Genomic DNA, 26,847 nt, shown 5'->3' with positions numbered 1-26,847 from the left:
GGCCTTGGAATCAGTAGGACCTGAATTCAAATCCCACCTTAGATACTCAATTAGCTCTGTGACCCTAGGCAAATCACTTTCCTATATGCCTCAGTTTCTTCATCTATAAAATGAGCTGAAGAAGAAAATAGCAAACATTTTCAGTATCTTTACCAAGAAAAACTCAAATTGGGTCATGAAGAGCCAGACTAATTGACTAAACAACAACAAAGCAGAAGGATTACTAAGTGGTGGTTGGTGAGGGAGAACATGGAAGTGGCCACGGGGTGTAAGGTGTTCTCTAACTCCACCACAATTGGTGAATAGGGAAATATGAGTGGGATATAATCAGTATTGGCAGTAGTGGCCAGGGATGCAATGTCATAAAGAGAGAGTTGACTTTCAGTGAGAAACAGAAAGCAAAGAGTGCAGAAAAGGAAGAATTTTAAGATGAAAATTTTGGAGGAGATATTTGAGAACACAATGGAAGGGGAGAATATATCTGGGATTGAATACTGACCCTGAGTAAGGTCAAGGGGGACAGAAGAAAGAAATCTCTCTTGGGAAATGGGGAATAGGGTTTATATGACTGTCAAGGTTCAAAACTGAGGAAAAATGGGGCAGATATGACTGAGTGGGTGGGTGTTAACCATTGAGAAATGAGTCCAGGCAGAGTATCAGGTCCTGGAGAGAAGTCTATTGAGGGAAACAGGTGATCAGACCCCTGAAGTTCACTCCTTTGAACTTCCATTTTATCACTTGGAAAATAAGGGGTATGCATTAGATTGGTAGTTCCCAAACTGTGGGTTATGGGACCCCAAGGCTGGGAAGACAGCAAATACTGCAAAATATCATCTAATTAAGGAGATAGCTTAGGAGTCAGAAGGCCTTGGTTCAAGTCTGGCCTCTGATACATGCTGACTCCTTGAGCCTGGGCAAGTCACCTAAGATCCTGGTGTTTTGAGAATCATCCTGCATTGGTAGAGTTTCTTTATCTTGGAGTTCCATTGCCAATAAAGTAACAGACCTAGGTTATCCCTAATGAACACCTATACTTTCTATAGGTAGAATACATAATATCTCTCCAATATCTAGATAAACCTAGTGTCAGACTTTGTTGTTGAGTCATTACAGTCATATTTGATTCTTCATGACCCCATTTAGGGATTCCTTGGCAAAGATACTGGAGTGCTTTGCCATTTCCTTCCCTAGCTCATTTTATAGATGAGGAAACTGAGTCAGCATCCACCATTCATTCCTCTGAGGATCACTGTCATCAGCTCCTTTTATAAACACTCAAGTTCACCAGGCTCAACATTTTTTCAAAATGCCTTAGAAAGTTAATAGTTGATTCTCCCAGCCCAGCTGCGGGTAGTCTCACTCAGGATACCTTTTGTCTCAGGCTGTTTGTCAGATAGTAAGCAATGGGTGCTCAACACAATTTGTTAATTTCCTGGAAAGATGTGTATGAATTGATGCAAAATGAAGTGAGCAGAACCAGTAACAGAACATTGTACCCAGGAACAACAATATTATATGATGATTAGTTATGAATGACTTAGTTATTCTCAGCAATGTTCCAAAGGTCTCATGATGAAAAATCATATCCATCTCCAGAGCAAGAACTGATGGAGTCTGAATGCAGATCAAAGAATACTATTTCCCCCTTTCTTTATGTTCTATGGGTTTTTATCTGTTTTCTTTTACAATATGATTAATATGGAAATATGTTTGGCATGATTGGACATGTATAACGGATCAATTTCCTTACCATCTCAAGGAATGACTAGGGGAAGGAGTGAAGGAAATAAATTAGAGATTAACATTTTTAAAAACTTAAAAACTGGTTTTACATGTAATTGAGAAAAATAAAATATCATTGGAAAAAATCAACAACTAATTTGTCACCTTTAGTTAGAAGAATAGGGACTTGGCATAATGAAATCTTACATGTACCATACCATAAAAATATACATTAAGGCAAGCATATAGATGAGAACTTAAGATAAACAATGTGCCTCAGTGTTTCCTTGTGCTCTCCCTTGCTCCATAGAGATATATGCGGCCAACCCTTGTGTATTGGGCTCATGCACAGTGGGGCTCAACAAAGCTTGAGTTTTTTATATTGGTTAAGGACAGTGGGATTCCAGACTTGGCCCTATGCTCAGTCTCAACAACCATGTACTGACCAGGTTCTGTTGGTTATTGGGTGAGCACTCAATCTAGTCTCTAGAATTTTTATAGCAATAATTTAAAAAAAATGTTGGTTGCCAAATTATATGATGAGTTTAAAAACACAGCCTCCCGGCTCAACACTTATACAATCCTACCACAACTGTTCATTTTTCATGACAGCCATGGGTGGAGCTGGAGTGAGAGAAGAGGCCAAGATTTGCATATCCATGTTCCTCTCTCTCTGATGCCTCCTTGTTGTCAATGAGTTTACTTTTTCCCAGAAGCTGTTTATTGCCAGGTGCCTCTGGTCAGGGTCATCATTTTGCTTTCTGCTTTTGAAGCTTAGCACCCATCCCCACTGTCCTTTATGGGAGAACATGCTATACCTAAATACCTATCAATGCTATAGCTAGGAGTTAAACTTATATCCACTATCTCCATAGTCAACCTTCCCATGTTCCCAACCCCTCTAGCAAAATCCATTCTCTTGGGCTGGAGAAAGGACTGACAAAGTTAGGTAGGGGAACACTTCATGTGAGGAGGAAGAGAGGGAAGGGCACTTTCTCAGTGTGCCACTGGTTTCTCTTGGCCAGAAGGAGAAAGGCAGAGGTTAGTGGAAGAGGTCATGAGGAATTGTAGGCATCATAAGCTGATTCTTAATAATGAGAACTAGCATTTGGTTCTTAAAAAGTACGTTATAGAAATTACCTCAGTTGAGCCTCAAAATACCCCATATTTTGCAGACAGGGAAACTGAGGCTTAGATGAGTTAGGTGAATTGCTCAAGGTCACACAGCTTCTAAGAACCAGAAGTATGATTTGAATGACTCTCAGTCCATTCTATCCACTGTGCTACCTAGCAGTTTCTGCCCTGAATGTCCTTCCTAGCTATGCTTCTGTGTGTTCAACAGCTGTCATTTTATCCACCTGAAGTTATACTTCCCAGATTACACAATTTCATTCCTATTTGTCAGAGTCCTGGTTATATCTAAAGCTCAGTTCTAGCACATTTTGCACTATAGCTTACTCTCTCCCCTTCCTCTATACCAGGGGTGGAGAACCTGTGACCGTAAGGCCACACATGACTTTCTAGGTCCCTAAATGTGGCCTTTTGACTGAATTCAAATTTTACAGAAACTGTAGTCTTGTTCTTTGAAGGTCCCAGGCTGTTTCAAGAGGAGACCTAAGTCAACATTAGGGCTTAAAGCCCTAATGAGTAGAATCACCCAAGGTTGACCTCTCCAACCTCCCTCTTATAAGGTTGGAACTCTTCCTAGTCTTATTATTGTTAAGTCATTTCAGTTGTATTCAACTCTTACTATTTTTCCCTCCCTAACCCTGCACTTTTTCAAATTTCATTTTCACTGCTGAGAGTATCACAATCCTCCCAATCATACAAGCTGGGAATGTAGGTGTTATATTTAATTCCCCAGTATCCTCCCCTCCACTTCCTCTAGTAAAATTTGTTGTCAGTGCCTGTTGATTTTAACTTTATAAAATTTCTCAGATATATCCTTTTCTCTCTTTTGATACTGCTATCCTCCTGCTTTGAAACCTCATGAATTCCTACCTTGATTGTTGCAATAATTTATACTGTTCATTCGTCTCCTTGCTTTCAGTTCATCCTACACTCAGTTATCAATGTGAATTTCCTGAAGTACAGATCTGACCATGTCATCCCTCAATCAGTAAATTTCAAGGGCTCCCTTTCACCTCCGATATCCAATACACAGTCCTTTACTTAGCATTCGAAAGCCTTCATAACCACTCTACATTTCCAGTCTTCTTACTCATTACACCCTCAAGTTCCCACCATGTCCTCTGGGCTCCAGTGACAGTGGCATGTTCCTCACACAAAACATTCAATCTCCTGATGGCGCATTTTCACTCACTCTCCCTCATGACTTGAACACTCTCTTTCTCTTCACCTCAGCCTCCTGGCTTCTCTTCAGGATTCACCTAACATACCACTTTCTACATGAAGCCTTTTCCACTCTCTCTTAATTCTACTTTCTTCCCTTTGCTAATTATTTTAATTTCTCTTGTATAGCATGATTGTTTCCATGGGGTCTAACCCTTTAGACTGTGACCTTCTTGAGAGCAGGAGCAGTATTTTGTCTTTTTTGTGTCCTTGTTACCTCACATAGTGCCTTGAAAATAACTTAGTAACTTACTTTTTCATCAGCAGCTCTGTTTGACTTTGACTCCTGGCAATATCATGCCCTCCTCTCAAGAAAAGCTGATCACCTGAGATCTCATCACCAGGAAGAAAGATTCAGGCTTTGATAGTCTTCACCTTCCCAACTCACCCTAAATTGACTCTTCCCTCTAATTGGTGGATTGGGGGGCTGTGCACTAAACTCCTCTCAATGCCTTCCTTTATAGAGAGCTCCCAGCATTCCTAGTAACTCCTACCTACTTTATTTTTTTTGTGTTGTCTTCCCTCCTTGAATTGTAAGCTCCTGGAGAATGAGCATTGCCTCAGACAAACTGAAACCTGGGAAAAACCTGGCTTAAAAAGGCCAAAGTCTCCCACTGCATCCTGGGCCATGGCCATTCTCTTAACTTCTGTCTTACCACTTGACTCCTATGACTCTGGAGGAGAGAGTGAGGCCGAAGACTTTGAGCAGCTCTGCCTTGATTAAATCTGATCCACTCGCAAGTCAAGATGTCAAGTTTATGGTGACATTGATCCTCTTTGAGAAAGAAAGATGAACAACAAACAACAAGCTCCTTGTAGGCAGGAACTTCGTATTTTTCTTATTTGTAGCTTCAGGACTTAGCATATTGCCTGGCATATACTAGGTACTTATTAAATATTTTTTGAATTGAGTTGGAATTGAACAAACACTTGCCATAGAAAGGACTTAAAAATATTTGCTGTCTGAATTAGTGACTGATACATCATTCCTTATCTATTGCTTCACAAGAAGTTCTTCCTCCTGTTCCACAGGATCTACTCAGGCTTGACTCTACCTTTATTCTGGAGTAAAAACAAGGTCAACAAATCTGTTCTATTGAAGGAATATTACCCCATCCATGAATCACCAAAGGACTCATTTGTAAGGGACAAAAAAATTACCTTTGTCTTTTCTTGAAGACCATAATCCTGCTATGAGAAATGTGTCAGGAGTAGCCTCCTGTTGCATGGTCTTTGAATCTGGGAACTATGGTGTGTTAGAAAGAGCATTGTCCTGAGAGCTGGGAGACTCAGATCTAGCCCCAGATCTGCTTCTCATTATGTGTGTTGCTTGTCCCCTCTGCACCTCTGTTTCCTCATCTTTCTAATAAGGGAAATAAGTTGAATCAGTCATTTTCCACTTGTAGGCCGTGGAGCCCAGAAATTATAATAAGAGATCCATCTCAATAAAGCAGTCAGTAGGAAAAAATAAAAATACAAAAATCTCACATATTTTCTGTAGATTGAATCAGTAATATATTTCCAACCCACATATAACTCTTGTATCAGACATAGTCTGCTAATAGGAGGGAGGTTGGGATGACTCCTTTCCGTGCAAATTGTACTCCCTCCTCTCCCCCACTGATGAATGGTAGACCTGGAAATAGTATCAGAGATTCCACCAAGGGTAGCTATTAATTCCCATTATGAGCATTCAAGTTAATTTGGCTCAAAACTTTGAAAAGAGAGCCATGGACTCCTCCTTCCTCCCTCTCCCCAGAAGGCAATCTTAGCATAGATTTCTCCTATTTCTGGTAGTGGGCAGATCTGAGATACTGATCAAGTCACCCTTGACATAATCGATTAATTTATGTTACATTAAATTAACCTGTAGGACAACAGAATGTATTAACCCAATGATATCATTGTGAAGTTTGATAGCAGAAGCATTCATGGAGCCACATGGTGTTTCCTGCTATGCAGGTTCTTGGTCTCTCTTGTCTCATGGAGATGAATGTGGCCAGGGCCCAGATTTCCTTCTTCTCCCATGTGGGACTTGACATGGCTGAGGATCATACTACCTCACCTCACCTTAGGTTTTTATCATCTTTAAGAACAATGGATATTATCACTACTCCCTGAGCTCAGTCTCAAACCTGAATACATCTGTGCTCTGATCTAGTTCCAAAGTTCAGGAGATGCCACGTTCTCAGGAATTTTTGAAGGAAAACTTCAAAAATATACAAGGTACAAAGGAGTTCACACTCAAAACATTCTCCCAACTGAACTCTTAAACCAATGGTTCTTGAAATTTTTGGTCACAAGACCCCAATAGTCTTCCCTTGTCCTCTTCCTATGGCCAAAAATTGCTAAGAACTTCAAAGTGCTTTTGTTTATGGGCTATATCTGTTGATATTTATCATATTAGAAATTAAAAATAACTATAATACAAATAATATGTAATATAAAACAAAATGATTATAAAAATAAATTTGAATGTACTATTAATTCAATTAAAATAATAATAATAATAATGAAACTGCTACATTTTAATAAAATAATAAATTATTATTTATTTAATTAATTATTATTTAATAAAGTTAAAAACAGCTATTTAAAAAACAACAGTGAGAAGTGTCATTGTTTTAACTAACTGTTTTACTATCTGACTTAATAGGACAAAGTTGAATTCTCATGTCTCCTCTCCATTCCATCTGTTGCAATCTGATGTTTTCCACTGAAGTATGTAAAATGATCTGAACTCACACCAATATATAGTTGGAAAAGGGAGGTATATTTTAAGGGGCAAACAGAGACTTATTGCAATTATATAAATAGCTGTAACCTATGAAGATTGCTAAAAGAGGGTTGGGGATTGAGAGGTATCTGGTGGTAATGTGAACAGAGTTCTGCAGTTGGAGTCAATTAGAGCTGGTTCAAATCCAGCCTCAGATACTGTTTGATCCTGTTTTTACTCTATTTTTTGCCTCAGTTTCCTTAACTATAAAATGAAGGGAAACAATAGTACCTACTTCTCTATGTTATTGTGAAGAGCAGTGAGGTATTTGTAAATGCACTTAGCATAGTGCCTTGCCTAAAATAGGCACTATATAATGCTTTTCCCTTCCCTTCCCTCTTCCAGAGGTCTTTGGACCATTGAGAATGGCTGGATTAAATGGTTTCTGAGGTTTTATTTGGCTGTAGATTTACACTCTATGGTCCCGTGACATAGCTTACATGGATGACAATTCTAGATATATCCCTCTTTTTCCACCAGAGGAATAATGGACAATAATTTCTAATTAGACCACAGGATTCTGTGTCCAACAGTCTTCCATTCCCATTCTCCCAACTCCTTTTAATCATTTTCAAATAATTTTCCTAGGGAAGGAGAAAGGACAGAGAATGGTGGATGGTAAGGACTCAGTGTGACCAGGAAGAAGAGGAAGAGTCTTTCTGTGTCCCACTGATTCCTCAGGGCCATACAGAGAGGACAAGGGAAGAGGCAGTGAGGAGATGGTATCCTCTTTTTCTGGATGTTCTTTCTAAATAGATTCCCCAAAATAGACCTCTCCCCCCAGCAGCTGAAATTATCCTCTCAGACCAGACAGCTCTGTTTCATTTGCCTCTATCTTGATTAAATGCTAGGCCTAGTTCTCACACTTACCTCATCCACTTATCCTCTCCCTTTTGCTCAGACTTTTTGGATATATAATCATGGGATAGATGTATGTGAGACCAGGAAGCCTATGGTGTAACACAAGCTCCATGGTTGGTACTAAGAGTCAAGGCTTTTCCTAAGAAGGCTCCCTAGGTCATATTGGGGATCAGAGCCCTGACCAGTTGAATCCCTGAGACATAAGTGCCTCTCGTCTCTCTTGTATGAGATCAGCATTTTTGCTCCTTCAGTTATACACACTTCCCTAACCATAGCTCCCCCAACTCTCTCTTACTTCTTCTTTCCTCTTAGAAGTTCAGAATCAGGCAGGGGAGAATCAGAACCAACACCCTTCTGCCATTCTTCAGCCAGGACAGCATGAAAAGACCACCTCCCATTTCTCCTGCCTCTGGACCCATGGAAACATGATGGCCCAGGCAGCCTCATGGCTACTGCTGCTGCTTTTGCTGTTAATGGGTATCTGGGGTAGGGGGTAGGTTAAGAAAGGGTAGAGGTGATGACTGACAGGGAACAGAGAAGAGAGAGGAGAGGCAGAGGGAAGGGAGGACAATGTTGTGTGGCTATGAGGGCCTGGGGAGGGATGGGAGCAGTGGTGTGCTGGAGCCAGCTTACACTGGCTTGGAAGAGCTGATGGTTACATTTCTAGTGAGAGCTTTTACATTGTGAAAATTGGCAAATGCTGCATACAAATGAGGAGTTGACTTATTGTTTAGTTAATTGAGTAGACTTAGAAAGGAATGGGCAAAATGTTAACAATTGTCACCAGCATGAATATGTACATAGATATGTGCATAAAGGGACAGAGGAGAGAGAAGCAAAGACAGAGGAGGGGGAGGGAAGAAGAGGGGCAGAGGGATGCAAAGAGAAAGATTGAGAGAACTGGCTGTTAATTGTTTACTAGCCCACCATTGATTAGGGGGCTCCCTTGGGTGAGGGACTGGCTCTTTGAGGCATGTTTTCATAGAAGATGTTACTAAAGGACATCAACCTCCCTTACCTTGTTCATATCTTCAGTCAAGGAAGGGAGAGACTCAAGGCAGGCCCAGCTGGGCTCCCCCTGACCTGATGATTTGCTTTTCAGGTTCACAGGGGCAAGTGTCCCACATGAAATATCAGGAGGGGCAGACACTCAAACTGAGTTGCACCTACAATCCCCAGAAAGCTGAGAACAGATGGAAAACCTGGTGTAAACTGCAAGAAAATGGAAGGCTGTGTGATAGACTAATTACCAGGACGTCAATCTTATCTTGGCAAGTTAAGGACCAACGAACCTCCCTGGAGGATGACAACCATTTTGGTATCATCACCATCTCCATGTCTAACCTCAGGGTGAATGACTCTGGCATCTATTGGTGTGGAACCTATGATGCTGTCAACAACACTATTGGTGTTATCAGGACAATCAGCCTAGAGGTTTCTCCAGGTAAGTCCCTGGCAACTCAATCCCTTTCAGTTCGAGCAGAGCTTAGGAAATACCACATTGATGAGGGCTGGAAAGAGAGGAATAGGAACTCCAAGACTGGAGTTGCCTGCATTGCCTGTCTGGAAAAGAATTTACAGACTCAAGCACTGTTAAGGTCAAGGTAAAGATTTACTATGCTTTTCAATGGGCAAGAGTTCTTAGGGAACCTGCAACCTTTTAGGAGTACAGGTAAAGTTTATATAGGATATTCTATAGTAAAATGTAACAAATATGCTAATTAGGTGATTCAAGGTGAGATTAGGGAGTGGTTAGTTCTTAATGGAACATACACTTTTAGTATCTACTGCTCAGATATTTTACCCAGAGTTCACTGGAAAAATATATCAAGGAGGGGCTAAATAGAGGTGTGGTTTTAGGTCTGAAATGTCACTAAGTCAACTAATGGTCAGGGTTGACTAAGGAATACCAGGCTGCTCTCATCAATGTCTTGTTAGACAAAATAAATGTAAGGAAGTATATGTATGTCTAAGTCTAGGATATGTATGATTGGTCAGTGAGTAGTAAATGTCATTATGACTCAGTACACAACCAGTTCAGCCAGTATACAGCTGGTTCAGACTAATAAGTTCTATAGTTGCAGCTTGCTACTGTATCAAGAAAAGAGATAAAAGTTTTGCTAGAGCAGGCTGTGTCCTTGAGCTGGGAAGAAACTGCCTGGGATACTGTTTTGAGGCTGGGGAGAAATGTGATTTTTAAAGAGAAATGTGATTTTAGAATTGGGGTCCAAGCACATGCACTCAAACACCCCATCAACATGACTCTGGGGCAGGATGTGAGGTTAGGCTGCCCTGGGGTCTCCAGGGAGGAGATGCTCACCCTCTTTCAGTCCTTCAACTTCCTGCCCCTCCCCTTTCACATCCTCTCCTCATGTCTTTCCATACTATGATTTGGGTGGAGGGAGAGGGGTAAAAGAAGGAGGAGTAGGAGATTTACTCTCTGGTCTCCAGGCATCATGAGACATTTTCTTCTCTGGGCTCAGTCCCATACAGAGCAGATGCTTTATCTGGAGTTTCTACCTTTGGGGTCTTCAGTGTAGCATATACACCAGTTTATACAAATATGATCATTTATTACACAGGTACTAACACACATAGAATCCCCTGTTTTTGTACCAACATACACAAATATACACACAAACAGACTTATGCTTTACTGATCTATGGTGCCAGCAGCTCTGGCCCATAACATACGGGGGCAGGGTATTTTGGGGTCCACCAAAGGTGGAATAGATACTGGAAGGTTCTAATGGAAAGAACACAGGAATAAATTAAGTCTTAGTTGTGAAACTGACCTGGGTTGTAACCCTGGAAGGTCACTCCAGCTCTCTCCGAACTAACTTTCCATGTTCATGTATTGAGGTGAGGTAGAGAAGAGGAGGTTATGAGTAGGGAAACACACTTCTGAAGTATAAAATGATCTATATCTGGGAGTTTATTAGCATTTCCTTCATTCTGGATACTCAGCTCATGCTGACATTCCCATAGGAATATCCATAGAGGAGGCAAAGATGCCTACTTGTGAAAAAAAGAGCAGGAAAAATAGGTTAGAGTACTAAATAATATATAATTTATGGTATAAAATGTGCAATAATGTTAGTCCACAGAATGCATGCATCTGGTACCTCAAGCCCAGGGGTCAGCAATCTTGTTGGGCAGCTACAGGGAAGAGGGGTCACATGAGAATGGGGCTCTGGATCTGATTTGTTCCTTACTCTGTTGTTTTTGCAGAACAAAAAGTGAGTCCCCCCAAATATTCTCAAACTACTGCAGAGATGCCTACCACCAACCTGACCACCCCTGTGACCATCAGCAGGTATAATTCCTTCCTTGCAATCCCTTGTCCCAAGAGCATAAACTCCAACAATCAGAATGGTCTCACTTGTGCTGCTTCCAGCATATCCATCTAAATGGGACTTCCCCTAGCCTTAATGACCTTCCTCATTCTGATCAAAACAAACAAACAAACTTACCAAGGGGTTCCAGGAACTCAAGGTACTTTGGGCTTGGGGAATCTATGCTTGTTGTCTCTTCCCCATTCTTCCTGATTTTGAATTTAGGATGACTTGAAGTCTGATTTCTTTTAGCACTAGCCCTGACATTATGTTATGCAATGATTTGTGTTATGTGCTAAGTCCTATTTCCACTGTTTCCTTGTTGTACCAACAACCATGTAAGATGAAGAAACCTCTGACTCGTTTATGCTTTCTCACCTCCAAATCAACCAAAGAGTTCTGAGTCAATGAGGCTAGGGTGCTGGTGCCCAAAGATTCCTCTGTTGCAAAGGACTTTCTCTTCCTCCCAAACTGGGCAGACTCCCCAGTGAATGGCTGTCTGTCCCTTTCTTTCCAATTTGTTCCAGAGCATATAGCCCCAAGTAAAATTGTGAAATAGAGAAAACTTGCATATCGAAAAAGTTTACTTGCCTAAAGGTCTTGCTTACATTTTTTGTGTGTTTTTAATTTTTTTCTTTTTTTGGTTCCAAATTCTCTTCTTTCTTAAAACCTATTATACAAATCAAGTCATGCAAAACATATCTCTGCATTAGCCATGTTCCATATATATGTATATATACATATACATACTTATATGTATATACATGTATACATGTATATATATGTATACATGTATATGTGTGCATATACACATACATATGCAGATGTGTGTATATGTATATCCTTTAATTGGCATTCTGAGTCCATTGGTTCTCTATCTGGAGATGGATAGCATTTTTCATCATAGTCCTTTGGGATTGTTGTGGATCATTTTATTCATCAGAATTACTAAATCCTTCACAGTATTGTCTTTACAATATTGCAGTTACTATGTAAATTATTCTCTTGGTTCTACTCACTTCACTTTGTGTCATTTCATATATCTTAACAGTTTTTCTGTAACCATCCCTTTCACTCTTTTTCCATGCAATAGTATTCCATCACATTCTTATTCTCTAACTTGTTCACTCATTTCTCAATTGATTCCCTTAGTTTCCATTTCTCTGCCATCTCAAAAAGAGCTTCTATAGCTATTTTTCTATATATGAAATCTTTTCCTTTGATCTCTTTGAGTTTATACCTAGTATTGGTATTGGTATACACAGTTTTATATCTCTTCGCACATAGTTCCAAATTCTTCTCCAGAATAGCTGGACCAGTCCATGATTTCACCAACAATGCAGTTTTCCTCCAATATTTCCTGTAGCATTTGCTATTTTCCTTTGCTGTCATCTTAGCCAATTTGATGTGTGAAGTGGCTCCTCAGAGTCATTTTGGCTTGCTTTTATCTAATTAATAGTGATTTAAAGCATTTTATATGACTATTGATAATTTTGATTCCTTCCTCTGAAAATTACCTGTTCATCTTCTCTGATTATTTATCAGTTAGAAAATGGCTCTTATTTTTATAAATAAAAACCTGGCTCAGTTCCCTATGTAGTTAAAAAAGGAGACCATGGTCAGAGAAAGTTGTTGTAAATTCTCTACCATCTTCAGTTTCCTGTTTTTCTTCTAACTTTTCTACTTTGATTTTTTTGTGCAAAAAACTTCAATTTTATGCAATCAAAATTATCCATTTTGCCTCCTGTGAAATTTTGTCTTCTATCTATTTGATCATGTAGCTGTAGATCTGAGAAGTTTTTTTTTCTGTGTTCCCCTAATTATCTTACCATATCACCTTTTGTATCTCCATTATCTATCCCTTTGGAGCTTATCTTGGTATACTGTGTGAGATATTAGTCTATGCTTAGTTTATATCAAACCACCTTCCAGTTTTCTCAGCATTTTCTGTCAAATACTAATTTCTTGCTCTAATAGGTACAGTCTTAGAGTTTATCAAATACTAAGTCACAGTGTTCATTTGCTTCTGTATATCATGTAGCTAATCTTCTGTATTGATCAACCACTCTCTTTCTTATCCAGAACCAAATGATTCTGCTTCCATTTTCCTCAATGTCCTCAGACCTCTCCGTCTCTTCCTAAGCTGTCTTGGATGGGCGCAATGATTCACTATGCTTTTTCTTGCCTTTCTCATTCAAAATTCAGTTTAGCATGTTTTCAGCGACTGTTGTAGGAGAAGTATGGAAGAAAAAAGAAGAAGGTGGTCCCCTCTCACTCTGCCATCTTAATTCTGCCCTCCCCCAATCTAACACTTAATGCTTTCTTTAATTTCTCAACCACCTAAAGATGTGGCTATCTGCTTCATTACCCAAGTGATACCATTCTCTCCAAAGCAACCATTGATCTCTGAATCTTATGGTGTTTTCCTAGTTTTCATCCTTTTTGATCTCTCCATAGTTTCTAATACCAATAAGCACTTCTACTGTCTCCTCCCTGGATTCCGGAGGCGTCTAACTGGTGCAATGGGCAGCTAGGCAGAGTCGAAAGAGTGCCAGACCTGGAGTCAGGAAAACATTCAAATCTGGCCTCAGAAACTTAGTAAATATGTGACCCAGGGCAAGTCACTTCACCTTGTTTGCCTCAGTTTCCTCATCTCTAAAATAATCTGGGGAAGGAAATGGCAAACCACTACAACATCTTTGCCAAGAAAACTCAAAATGGATCATGAACATAACTGAAACAACTGAACAACAACAGCAAAATTGGTGCAATGGTTAGAGAAATGGTCCAGGACAGGAAGACCTGATTTCTAAATCAAGCTCACACACTTCCTTAGTGTGTAACCCTGGGGAAGTTACTTAACTTCTGCTTACCTCATTTTATAATTGTAAAATGGGGATCATAATAGCACCTATATCTCAGAGTTGTTGGCAAGATTAAATGAGATAATACTTGTAAAGTGATTAGCACAACAGAAGATGCCAAAGAGATGCTAGCTATGACTATTCTTTTCCTGGAGCTCGTCAGACAACTCTCTCCATCTCCTTTGCTGGGTTACCATTCAAACCCCATTTTCTATCAGTGGATATTATTCCAAAGTTCTTGCCTACGGTTTCTTCTGAGGTGGTTGGCTCCCAGAGTCTTTCCTGGGCTCTAAATATTTCCCTCTCAACCTTCCCATAGACAGCTGCTGTGGAGGTGTAAGACAAATAACACCAGCACACAGGAGGGCTGCTAACACAGGTTCTTGATCTGCTTTTCTAAAGGAAAGATAGCTTCAAAGGGGTTAATAATCTTACTTCAATTAAATAATGAGAAAGATATATAAGTAGAGAGAAAGAATCCAGTAGATGGGACTTCAACTGTCTAAGCAGAAAAATAGACACATATTCACCAGACTAGGGAGCACCAACATCTGGGTTCACAAAGCTGGAGGGTCCTTTAACAATGGCTCCCCAGAGTCTCATCTGGCCAAACCAAAAAGAAACATTCTTCCCATGAGTGATACACAAAGTAAAATACCAACGTACCAGTATATATAGTCTTCAGATAATAGACTGAGAGCCAGAAGGCATCACAACCCATGTAACTCAGTGCCTATTTAGCTCAGCACCTTCCAGGGCTCTATATGACTCAGAATGTATCATGGTGGTGAACTGAACAGAAGTTCAAAGCAGCAAGATATTTGTGATTGAAATATGTGTGTGCCTTTGGACCTGGAAACAGGGTTTTTGTTCCAAGGGAAAAGAGGCACATGGTCACATAGAAGATTTTATATTCCATTAACCCTACACTTTCATAAAATGCACTGTGATATAAGTACCTCCAGTCCCAAAATTCTTCATGGTCCTTATTTGTTCAGCCCCAGTTTATTAGTCCAAGTTGCTTCTTCTCAGTCTCAATGACCTCTCCATTCTCTCTGGTTCATCTCTCTATGGTTCATGTCATTAGCTATCATAGATCCAGTTATCACCTGAACACAGGTTATTTTTTAAATTAATTTATTTGTTTTCAGTTTTCTACGATCACTTCTGTAAGTCTTAAGTTTTCTCCCCTTCCGTCCTTGCTCCTTTCACCTTCCCTGCATGGGACAGTGTGCAATCTTATATGGGTTATACACATACATTCTCATTAAACACATTTTCACATTGGTCAAGTTGCATAGAAGAATTGTAATGGATGGGAGAAACCATGAGAAAAAACATAACAAAACAAAACATAGCACAAGAAAAAACAGTCTGTTTCATTCTGCGATTCAATTCTATAGTTCTCTCTCTGGATGTGAAAAGTATTTTTCCTCAGGAGTCCATTGGAAATGTTTTAGGTCCTTGCATTGCTATGAAAGGCTATGTCTACCAGAAAAATACTTCATACACAGTAGTTGTTACTGTGTATAATGTTCTCCTGGTTCTGCTCCTTTCATCAGCATCAGTTCATATAAGTCCTTCCAGGCCTCTCTGAAGTCTTCCTGTTCTTCATTTCTTACAGCGTAATGATATTCCATTATATACATATAGCACAACTTGCTCAGCCATTCCCCAATTGATGAGCATCCCTTTGATTTCTAGTTTTTGGCCACCGCAAAGAGAGCGGCTGTAAATATTTTTGTACACATGGGACTCTTTCTCATTTTTATCTCTTTGAGATATAGTCCGAGAAGTGAAATTGCTGGGTTAAAGGGTTTGCACAGTTTTGTAGCCCTTTCGACATAGTTCCAAATTGCTCTCCAGAATAGTTGGATAAGCTCACAGTTCCACCAATGAATTAGTGTTTCAGCTCTCCCACATCTTCTCCAACATTTATTATCTTCCTTTTTTATCATGTTAGCCAATCTGATAGGTGTGATGTGAGACCTCAGAGTTGTTTTGATTTGCATCTCTCTAATCAAAAGTGATTTAGAGCATTTTTTCATATGATTATAGATATTGTTAATTTCTTCCTCTGAAAATTGCCTGTTCATATCCTTTGACCATTTATCAATTGGAGAATGACTTGTATTCTTGTAAATTTAACTCAGTTTTCTGTATATTTTAGAAATGAGGCCTTTATCACAGACACTAGTTGCAAAAATTCTTTCCCAGCTATCTGCTTCCCTCCTAATCTTGGTTGCATTGGGTTTGTTTCTGCAAAAAATTTTCAATTTAATATAATCAGAATTATCCATTTGGAACATCATAGCATTCTCTATCTGTTGTTTTCTCCATTCTCCACAAATCTGACAAATACACTATTCCATGCTCACCAAATTTGTTTATAGTATCAATCTATATACCTAGATCTTGTATTCATTTGGACTTTATTCCTGTGTCAAGCATTGATTGATACCCAGTTTCCACCATGCTGTTATCCAGTTTTCCCAACAGTTTTTGTCAAGCAATGAGTTCTTATCCCAGAAGTTGGGGTCCTTGAGTTTATCAAACAAGTAGATTGCTATATTCCTTGACTACTGTGTCTTAAGTACCTAACCTATTCCACTGGTCTACCCTTCAATTTCTTAGCCAGTACCAAGTGGTTTTAATGATTGCTGCTTTATAATACAATTTGAGATCTGGTAGGACTGGGCCACCTTCCCTAGCATTTCTCTTTATTAGTTTCTCTGATATTCTGGACCCTTTGTTCTTCCAGATGAGTTTTGATATTATTTTTTTCTAGCTCTAGAAAATAATTTTCTGGGTAGTTTGAGTGGTATGACACTGAATAAGAAAATTAATTTAGGCAGAATTGTCATTTTTATTATATTAGCTTGGCTTACCCATGAGCAACTGATGCTTTTCTGCTTATTTAGATCTGACTTTATTTATGTGAAAAGTGATTAGTAATTGTGTTCATATAGTCCCTGGGTTTGTTTTGGCAGGTAGACTGCCAGATATTTTATAGTGTTTACCATAACTTTAAATGGGATTTCTGTTTCTATGACTTGCTGTTGGGCTTTGTTAGTAATATATAGAAATGCAAATGATTTGTGTGGGTTTATTTTGTAACCTGCAAATTTGCCAAAGTTATTTATTATTTCAAGCAGTTTTTCACTTGATTCTCTAGGATTCTCTAAGTACATCATCATATCATCTGCAAAGAGTGATAACTTAGTTTCTTCTTTGTCTTTTCTAATTCCCTCAATTTCTTTTTCTTCTCTTATTGCTAAAGTTAACATTTCCAGTACCATATTGAATAACAGTGCTGATAATGGACATCCTTGTTTCAACCCTGATCTTATTGGAAATCCATCTAGCTTATCCCCGTTACGTATAATACTTGCTGATGGTTTTAGGTAGATACTGCTTATTATTTTATGGAAGGCTCCATTTATTCCTGTGCTGTCCATTGTTTTCAATAGGAATGGGTGTTATATTTTGCCAAAAGCTTTTTCTGCAGGTATTGAGATAATCATACAGTTTCTGTTAGTTTTGTTGATGATATGATCAATAATGCTGATAGTTTTCCTAATATTGAACCAGCCCTGCAATCCTGGTATAAATCCTACCTGATCATAAAGTATTTTTCTCATGATAACTTGCTGTATTCTTTTTGCTAATATTTTGTTTAAAATTTTTGCCTCTATTCATTAGAGAAATTGGTCTACAATTTTCTTTCTCTCTTTTGGCTCTTTCTGGTTTAGGTATCAGAACCATATTTGTATCATTAGAAGAATTTGGTAGTACTCCATCAATTTTCCCAAATAGTGTATGTATTATTGGTATTAACTATTCTTTAAATGTTTGATAGAATTCACTTGTCAATCCACCTGGCCCTGGGGATTTTTTCCCAGGGAGTTCATTGATGGCTTATTCAATTTAGCACAAGTTATTGCCAGAGGTAAATACATAGTCCTAGTCCATCTTGAACTCCAGATACACAGCAAAAACTACCATTGGCCATTTTCACCTAGATGTCCTTGAGGAACTTCAAACTCAACATGTTAGAAATTAATCTCATTGCCATTTCTCCCAAACCAATCATTTTCTCAAATTTTCAACGTATTTCTATCTAGTCCTCTGCCATCCTGCTAGTCATGTGGACTTTCATCCTCAGCATCATCCTTGACTATTTATTTCCCTCATCAGATCTAATCTCTTGCCAATGCTTATCCCCTCTGCTCCAATTCCGCAACATCTTAGCCCCAGTCCATTTTTCCACATTCATGGGATTATGCAAGGTCTACAAACACAGATGACTGGACTATATGAAAAGCTTTCTAAGTACAACCTCTTGGTCAGTATTATTCCATTCATTCCATTTTCTGTCATATCCTCCACAGCTGCCAAAACTGATCATATGTCACTCTAGAAGGCCTGGTTACTACCTATTTTTTGGAGGATATAATCCAAAGACCTGAGTTAGACATCTGATACTCTTCAGATTGACTCCAGACAACTTTTCTAAATTTCTAGAACTTTGCTGTATTCCACACCCTCCACTCTCCAGTCAAATAGTCTTAGTTGCATTTCCTAACATATGATATGTCAGCTATCATTTCCATGCCAGCTGTGGCTTTGTCCCACACCTCCAATATAATACTCCTCACCTCCACATTTAATTATCTGGAGCTTCCTTCAAGGAACTCTCTCTACAGGAGACTTTCTTCATTCCCACTCATTGCTAGTGACTTCCCTAAATATTTCTTTGTATTTATCCAGTTGCAGTGTTGTATCTACCTGTTGGTGAATGTGTTGTCATTCCCCCAGAACACAGGGAGGTCCCTGCAGGATGATATCCCTTTATTTCTGTCCTTCTCTGCCACCACCCAGTGCAGCTCCTGGCTCTGGGCAGGCCCTTAATTCCTAAATGTTCCTGGATTCATTCAGAGACCTCAGCCCTGCTTTGGGCCCCTGTGAGAATAAAAAAACTAAACAAAAAGAAATCAAAACTTCATACATCCTGACGTCACAAAATGCAGAGAGTTAGTGACCAGGATTCCTATTGAAGGATGTCTTGTATTTCCTCTTTCTTCCCTTACCCCTCCTTGGTATCTCACCATGAATGCCCTCTTTGTTCTTTTATTTTCTGAAGCCTCCAGGCTTTTGGTGTTCCTTGGAGGAGCCAGAGAGGCCTCCTCTTCTTCACCCTCAATCCATTAACCCTTTACAGTAGATACACTGTGTACCAAATGTGGACAGTACCTGAGGAAGAATCCATCAGTAATTCAGCTAATAAGTTAGCTTGAATTTATTAAGTGCCTTCTGTGTGCTGAATACTATACTAAGCTCTGAGGATATAGAGGAAGGAAAACAAGACCATCTCAAGTCTCAAGGAACTCACAGAAAATGGGGCAGAAAATATGCCTGTAATTCTACAGAAAAATCTATGTATGGGATAACACACATAGGAGATAATGAATAGAGGGAATGTAGGGAACCTCTACAGCTGGGGCTCAGGGCTAGACCTAATAAGTCACTAACCCTCCAACATGCCCTTCCCCTGGTTCACTCCCCCCACCCCCTTCATGCTTTTCTTGTTTTACTCTCTATAATAGGAAATCACACTATTCCATTTTCTCTAGTTCTACAGTGATGCAGGTTCTATATGGGCTAATTGTGACCAAAGGCCTAATCTTCATAGCTCTGGTTGTTCTGTTGGCCAGGTGCAGAGGCCCAGGTGAGTAGAGACCTTCAATCAGACTTTATTTTAAAAGTACCAGGACCCTCCTGCCTTGGGAGTGATTTTCAATAGTAACTGTTACTGTTTCCCTTCCAGCCTGATGTCTTTCTTTGTCTTTGCCTCATTAAAGGGTCCGTGCCTTGGCTACTTCTTAAACAGGCCTGTTCAATGAATGGGCATTGTCTCACCTTAAGTGAGTACCTGCATAGTCTTTAGCCTAAAGGGGCCAACGTCTCCCAGTGCATCCTGGGTCGTCTCCACTCATCCTGATGAATATCCAGTAACTGAATTCAGATGACTCTGGAGGAGAAGTGAGGCTACTCTCCTTCACTCAAAAAAAGGTCAAATGCAAGCCATATCATCGTTTCTCTGATGGCATGGTCTTCCTCAACAATGGATGAACAAGACCAGAAACCACGGCCTTTTAATTTCCCGGACAGATGCAGTTCCCTGAGCCCCAAGCTCTGAAGGAAAAATGCCCAGGCATTTCTAAAAGCCTCATTCTTAAGGCTAGACCTGGTGGTGACATGGTTGAGAATTCCTTGAAAAGTCAATGGTAATAAGCAAAGGGGAGGAAAAGTAATCCTCTATAAAAGGAGCTGTTTCTGGTATTGAGCTGCAGGCTGTGAGATGGTGGTCATGGGGAGAGATGGCAGGAGACACACTGAGCTTGTGTCCTTAAAGTAGAGGGATGAACTTGTGGTAATGAGTAAGTGAAAATGGTAGCTTGTTTATTTTTTGTTTCTGCCATTGATTCTAGGGCTGGGGTCTGTACCTAGACATCTGTTGTGGGTGAAAACTGAAAACAAGAGTTGTCAGGCTTGGGTGGAAAAGGGAATAATTTCAGGCTTCAGACAATGAGGAAAGATTAATTAACTGAACTTTCTTTTCTTTCCTCAGGGAAAGGGAGTAGCCAATCTGAGCTTTCTCAGGATCAAAATGACAGGAAATGAAATGGATTTATTGCAATGTGCATCCCAACTTGATGCATGCTCCTGTCATCCTGAGCTTGGTCCAGGCCATGGACAATATGGAGATTGCCCCATCAGGACAGAGAATCCAGTCACCATCCCCATGCTCATTCCCTGCCACATCCTTGAAGCCCTTTGCCTGCCCCTTTCATTCTGAGTTAACCTTAGAGCTCACTTCATTTGTTTCTTATGATGAGACTCCATGTCTGTTCCTGACAACCCTGTTGCTCTATAAATGGGACAGTCTCTTTCTCTGCGCCTTTAGAATGGCTCCTCATTGCATTTGAAATAAAGTTCAAATCCCTGGTTCCCAAGACCTCCCACAGCATGGTCCTCAATTATTGATCCATTCTTCTTTTTCACTATTTCCCTGCAGAGACTCTCCTCTTTGGTCAGGTTGGGCTCTTCATGCTTTCTAGAATATCATAGAAAGCAAGTGTAAATAGGGGCCACTAATGTGTACATTACAGTCCGTCTGAGCTATGCCTGAGTTCTGCAAAGCATTTATCAACATTATCTACATTATACTGTATATTTCTTTATTTTGTACCTATTTCCCAATTATGTCTTAATCTCGTTCAGGATGCATTTGGTAACATTGTGGGTGGCATGGAGCCACATCTGCTCCAGAACAGGGTCATCTTCTGCTTCCTTCTTTAGTCCTTCCTATTCTGCCTGTATCTAATGTCTTGCTCCCTGGCTTCCTATGTAGGTCCTATTTATCCACTAGAACTTTTTAGAAATCCTAACTCCTTGATGACCTATGTGATCTCCCAACCAGATTTGAGGCCCCTCTTCTTGGAAACACACAACCTTTTATTTCACCTTTCACAATATTTATCACTTCGCCTCTTGTACTCTCCTGAAGTGGGCTCTTATAGATTAAAGGATCTCACTCTGGGGTATGTAACCTTTTCTACATTTTGAAAAGTAGTTCCAATAGAGTTGTTTTTGAGGCATCTAGGTGACACAGTTGATGAAGCACTGTACTTGAAATCAGAAAGACTACTCATCTGAATTCAAACCTATTCTCAGACACTTACTACTTCAGAGACATTGGGCAAGTCACACCTTTATTTGCTTCTGTTCTTCTGGAAAACAAACTGGTGAAGGAAATTGGAAAGCACTCCTATATATTTAATTTATCTTTACCTGTATCTTTACCAAATGAAATAACAAAGAGTTGGATATGACTGAACAATATTTGTTCCAGGGGTATTGTTTTTCTTCTTATCTAGAAGGTGAGTTCAGGTGAGGGGAGAGAGTGGAAAGCAGGCGGGAGCATGAGGGAATAGATTTTTATTACTTAAAATAAATGATGTATTTTTAATAAATAAAAGAGAACAAGGACATCTTTGAAAGAGAGATCTGACCATGGAAGAGATATCCTGTGTGTATCTGGAGGTGGGTTTTGAAATTTTAGGGATCTTAGCATGACTTCCTTATCTCCTGTTTTGTCAGGTTATTCTCTGAAATGGGTAATGTTATGAAAAGTCTTTTGATAAAAGGTGTAGAGAACTTAGGACAAGTCACAAATAAACAGGGAATTGTGGATCTCATAAATCTGTTGATTAAGCTGAAGCTATTACCTTGTAAAACTCCAGTAGTCCTAGCATACAGGCACACACAGACACACACACACCATACATGTATGATCACATTTATGGATTCATTCGTTTGTACATTCCATTGCTACCACAAAGGAGTAATCTTCTCTTAGGGCCCCTGAGACATTCAACCTCATGAAAAAGAAAGCAACTCCTGAGCACTGGGATCTCTGGTACAAGGGCATTCATAAGACATCTTACATTGAATTCCTTTTGAGAAAACTCCCTATGTTTGGGGCATTTCATCATGACTTCTCCCCTCCTTTCTCCTAAAGGTTGAGTGTATATTACAGAGATTTTTTAAAAGGCATTTGGGGGTTAACATCAGAGATGATAAAGAAGAGACTATGCCAATGAAGTGTCAAGGATATATGCCCATTTACCAAGCATAAGAATAATGATGTGTTGGTACAACTGATTGAGGGATGTGTCATTACTGAAACTAAGTCAGAAATGTCTTTAGTTAGGCTTGGGAAAGAGAATTTCAGTACAATCTATTTTCCTAAAGGGGTGTAACTTATAGAATAAAAGACTATTTCATTATATACATGTTTTATTATAAACAACTTATTGATATGTACTGCTTTGGAATGAATTATTTGTTTCCTCTTTAGGTTTTTATGAAAATTGGAGTAAGTCAATACTTCATTAATAAATTCATTTCTATAACTACTGAACCCAGGGATTGAAAGCTTCCACCTTCAATAGCATTTGCTTCTCTTGAAAGAATTGGAATCAGAATGGAAAGTTAAGAAAGTAACAAGATCAGATCATCCTATAAGTCAAGTGCAAATTATTCCAATGGGCTCTTGGTTTCTTTTTTTGTTTTCCTATATTTTCATATTGTCTCTAATTATTTTGTTGCTTTTCATATTTAGTTCCTGCATATTGTATTTGCTTGCCAGATTTATATTTTCTAGATTATAGATCATTCTCCTTCAGCTGGTAATGAACAGTGCATACCAACCTATGCCCACCCACCATCCCCTGGATGTGGCCTGTGGTAAATTCTGGTCAATCTCCCCTCCATGATTCATTGAGCCAGGGACAGTGCTACATGCCTTGTCAGCCTGATGAAGTTCCAGTAAGTGACCCCTTCACCCCTCATCCACCCAATTAATTTTGGATCCCATATTGCTTGAGAGGAATGTTGATAGGGGTACCAATGTTATCAACAATTGTATTTCTATCAACACTTGTATCAGCAACAAGGCAATGAGGAATCCTTCCAGTTCAAGATAAATATGTTTTAATCAATGAATGAATTTCCCAGACAGGATCTGGGCCACTAACTCACAGAAGAGACTTTGCCTATGTAGATGCCTGCACAGTAATTGCAAAGACTGTCCTTTAGGTGAACTTATATTGTAGAGAGGCTCATTATAATATCTTTATCACACAGTAATGTCCACCAGTGGGCTTTTTTGCATGCATTAAGGGTAGCTGCATGTGCAACTCTACTTTGTCTTTGTGTATGTTTCTATAATCAGGGAATTGTACATGAACCACATCCAGGACCCTTGGATCAAATCCACAATATTTGGTGATAACTTTCTACTCTATAAAAATCCCTGCTTTGCTTTGTGAAACTGCTAAGCTTCTCTAAGGATCCTAGCCTGCTGGAGAGCATAATCCTCAAAAAATTATTTGGCTTGGACTTGTGATAATCTGAGTATGTGAATTCTTTTGAGGTGACTCCAAAACACACCTTGAAACTGCAACTTTCAGTGCCTCACATAGTTCTTTAATAATCATTTAAAAACTTCCTTTTCCACCACAGTTCTATTTGACTTTAATTCCAGAGAATATCAGGCTTCCTCTCAGGAAAAGCTGATCACCTGAGATTTCATCACCAGGAAGCAAGATTCAGGCTTTGATAGTTTTCACTTCCACAACTTACTCTCAATTGCTTCTTTCTTCTAGTTGGTGGGCTGGAGGACTGTGCACCAAACTCCTCTCAATGCCTTGCTTTAAAAAGAACTCCAAGAATTTCTAATATCCCTTTCTCTTTTCTTTTGTGTGTGCTGTCTTCTCTTCTAGGATTGTAATATCTTGAGGATTGAGTGTTACCTCAGAAAAACTGACACATAGGAAAGCACTATGCTTAAAAAGGACAATGATTCCTACTGCATTCTGGGCGATGCCAAACCTCTTGACTTACGTCTTGCCAATGAACTTCTATGATCCTGAAGGAGAGAGTGAGGCTGCTGAGTTTGAGCAGCTCTGCCTCACTTAAATCCAATCCACTCACAAGGTAATATGTCATGTTCATGATGACATTGATCCTCTTTGAGAACAAAGGATGAAAAAGAAACAAAAAACTCTTTGTGGTCAAGAACTGTCTCTTTTTCTTTTTTGTAGCTCCAACACTTGGGGCAGCTAGGTGGTGCAGTGGATAGAGAACCAGTGCAGGAGTCAGAAGGACCTGAGTTCAAATTTCACCTCAGACACTTGGCACTCACTAGCTGTGTGACCTTGGGCAAGTCACTTAACCCCAATTGCCTCATCCTGGGTCATCTCCAGCCATCCTGATGAATATCTGGTCACTGGATTCAGATGACTCTAGAGGAGAAGTGAGGCTGGTGACCTGCACAGCCCTCCCTCACTCAAAACAAAATCAAATGCAAGTCATGTCATTATTTCTCTGATGTCATGGTCTTCTTCAGCAACACACACAGCTCCAACACTTAGGATATTACCTGGCATATAGTAGGTAGTTAATAAATGTTTATTGAATTAAGTTGAAATTGAATCAGCAATCACCATAGGATGCACTTAATTAATGTTTGCTGACTGATTTACTGACTGATCCATCATTCTTCAACTCTTTACTCAGAAGTTGCTCTTCCCATTCTATAAGATCTATGTAGACCAGGCTCTTCCCTTCTTCTGGAGTAAAAACAACTACAGCAGTGCTATTCTATTAAAAGAACTCTACCCCATCCATGAATAAATAAAGACCTCATTTCTAAGGCACAAAAAAGTTACCCCTGTCTTTTCTTGAAGCCCATGACACTGCCATGAGGAATGTGTCAGGAGCAGACTCCTGTTACATGGTCCTTGAATACAGGAATTGCAGTGTATTAGACAGAGCATTTTCCTGAGAGCTGGAAGACCTTGGATCTAGCCACTTGTCTGCTTTTGATTGGTTTGGAAATTTGCCTGACTCCTCTGAACCTCTGTTTCCTTATCTTTCAAATGAGGGAGATAAACCACTTGTAGGCTGTGCATGGAGTCCAGCAATTATACCAGGAAAGCCATCTCAATAAAGAACTCCATTGTAAAAAATGAAATAGAAAAATCTCACATACATTCTGTAGATGGAATCAGTAATATGTCTCCAACATATATATAGCTGTTGTATCAGACCTTGTCTGCTAACAGGAGGGGATCAGGATAGCATTTGGGATGACTTTCCCTTCTGTGGCTAATGGCCCTTCCTTCCCTCCCCCACTGATGAATGGTAGAGCCTGGAAATAGCATCTGGAATTCCACCAAAGATAGCTCTTATCTGCCTTTACCAGCGCTTATGTGAGTGTAGCTCAAAATTTTGACAAGAAAATTAATAGGCTCCTTCCTCACTCTTCTCAAAAGGCAATCTCACTATAAATTTCTCCCATTTCTGGTAGTGAGCATATCTGAGATACTGAATAAGTCACCTTTGATGAAATTAATTACTTGACTTTGTGATACTTTACACTAATTCACAGGACAGCAGGATGGATTAGCCCAATGTCATCATTGTGAAGTTGGGCTGGCAGAAACATTCATGGAGCCTCATGATGTCTGCTGCTATGCAGATCTCTGGTCTGTCTTGTCTCAGGAAGATCACATGACCAAGGCCCAGCTTTCTTTCTTCTCCTACATAGAACATGACAAGACTGAGTATCATACCACCTGGCCTCACCTTAGGTTTTTATCATCTTTAAGAATAATGGTTATTCTCACTGGCCCTTGACGTCACTCTCAAACCTCGAGATCCCTGTGTGCTGGATAAATTCCAAAGGTTAGGAAAGTGCATATGCAGAGAGATAATTCTCACCATTTTGTCAGGAATTTACTCAGGAAAAACTCTAAAAATGTACAGATAACCAAAAGATTTCATACTCAGAATATTTTCCCAACTGAACTCTTAAACCAATGTTTCTTGAAATGTTTGGTTTCAAGATTCAAATACAGTCTTAACAATTACTGAGAATCTGAACAGCTTTTATGTATGAGATACATCTGTGTTTTTTTTTATCATATTAGGAATTAGAACTGATAAATTTCATTAAACTCTTCATTAATTGGTCCATCTAAAATAATAGGAAACATATTACATGTTAATTCAAAAATTAAAACATTTTGTCAAAAAACATCGTTGAGAAGTGTTTTATGTAACTGTGGAAATCTCTTCATTCTCTGGCTTAAGAGGACAAAGCTAGATTCTCCTGTATCCTCTGCATTTGATCTCTTCCAATCTGTTGTTTTACCTAGATCACATTAAAAAAAAAAAAACTGGGCTCACACTGATAAGATAGTTCAGAAAGGGAGGTATTTTTAAAGAGATGAATACAACTTATTACAATTATAAAAATAGTTATGACCTATAAAAAACCTTTAAAAGAGGTTTGGGGCTGAAATGT

The 26,847-nt window shown here is 39.4% G+C and overlaps 1 protein-coding gene across 5 annotated transcripts; it reads left to right on the top strand.

Annotated features, from left to right (window-relative positions):
* Nucleotides 1-8,010: 8,010 nt before the first annotated feature.
* Nucleotides 8,011-26,639, top strand: LOC140526108 (trem-like transcript 4 protein). Of its 5 annotated transcripts, XR_011974237.1 has the most exons (6): nucleotides 8,011-8,188; nucleotides 8,814-9,155; nucleotides 10,943-11,027; nucleotides 19,544-19,638; nucleotides 19,772-20,197; nucleotides 20,542-23,135. XR_011974237.1 is itself a non-coding variant. In XM_072642047.1 (5 exons), exons 1-5 carry the CDS (start codon nucleotides 8,137-8,139, stop codon nucleotides 20,592-20,594), a joined length of 627 nt encoding a protein of 208 aa, XP_072498148.1. In that variant the 5' UTR covers nucleotides 8,011-8,136; the 3' UTR covers nucleotides 20,595-23,136. The 5 variants fall into 5 exon arrangements, 3 of the variants coding, with proteins under 3 accessions (XP_072498148.1, XP_072498147.1, XP_072498149.1); XR_011974238.1 differs by lacking the exons at nucleotides 19,544-19,638; nucleotides 19,772-20,197; nucleotides 20,542-23,135 and adding exons at nucleotides 24,260-24,473; nucleotides 24,581-26,638; XM_072642047.1 differs by lacking the exon at nucleotides 19,772-20,197 and having other exon boundaries at nucleotides 20,542-23,136.
* The last annotated feature ends 208 nt before the right edge of the window (nucleotides 26,640-26,847 follow it).

This window comes from Notamacropus eugenii, chromosome 2 (assembly GCF_028372415.1).
Source record: "Notamacropus eugenii isolate mMacEug1 chromosome 2, mMacEug1.pri_v2, whole genome shotgun sequence".
Taxonomy (NCBI): domain Eukaryota; kingdom Metazoa; phylum Chordata; class Mammalia; order Diprotodontia; family Macropodidae; genus Notamacropus; species Notamacropus eugenii.
Note: the sequence above shows the minus strand (reverse complement) of the source record. Positions and strands in the feature narration are given on the sequence as shown.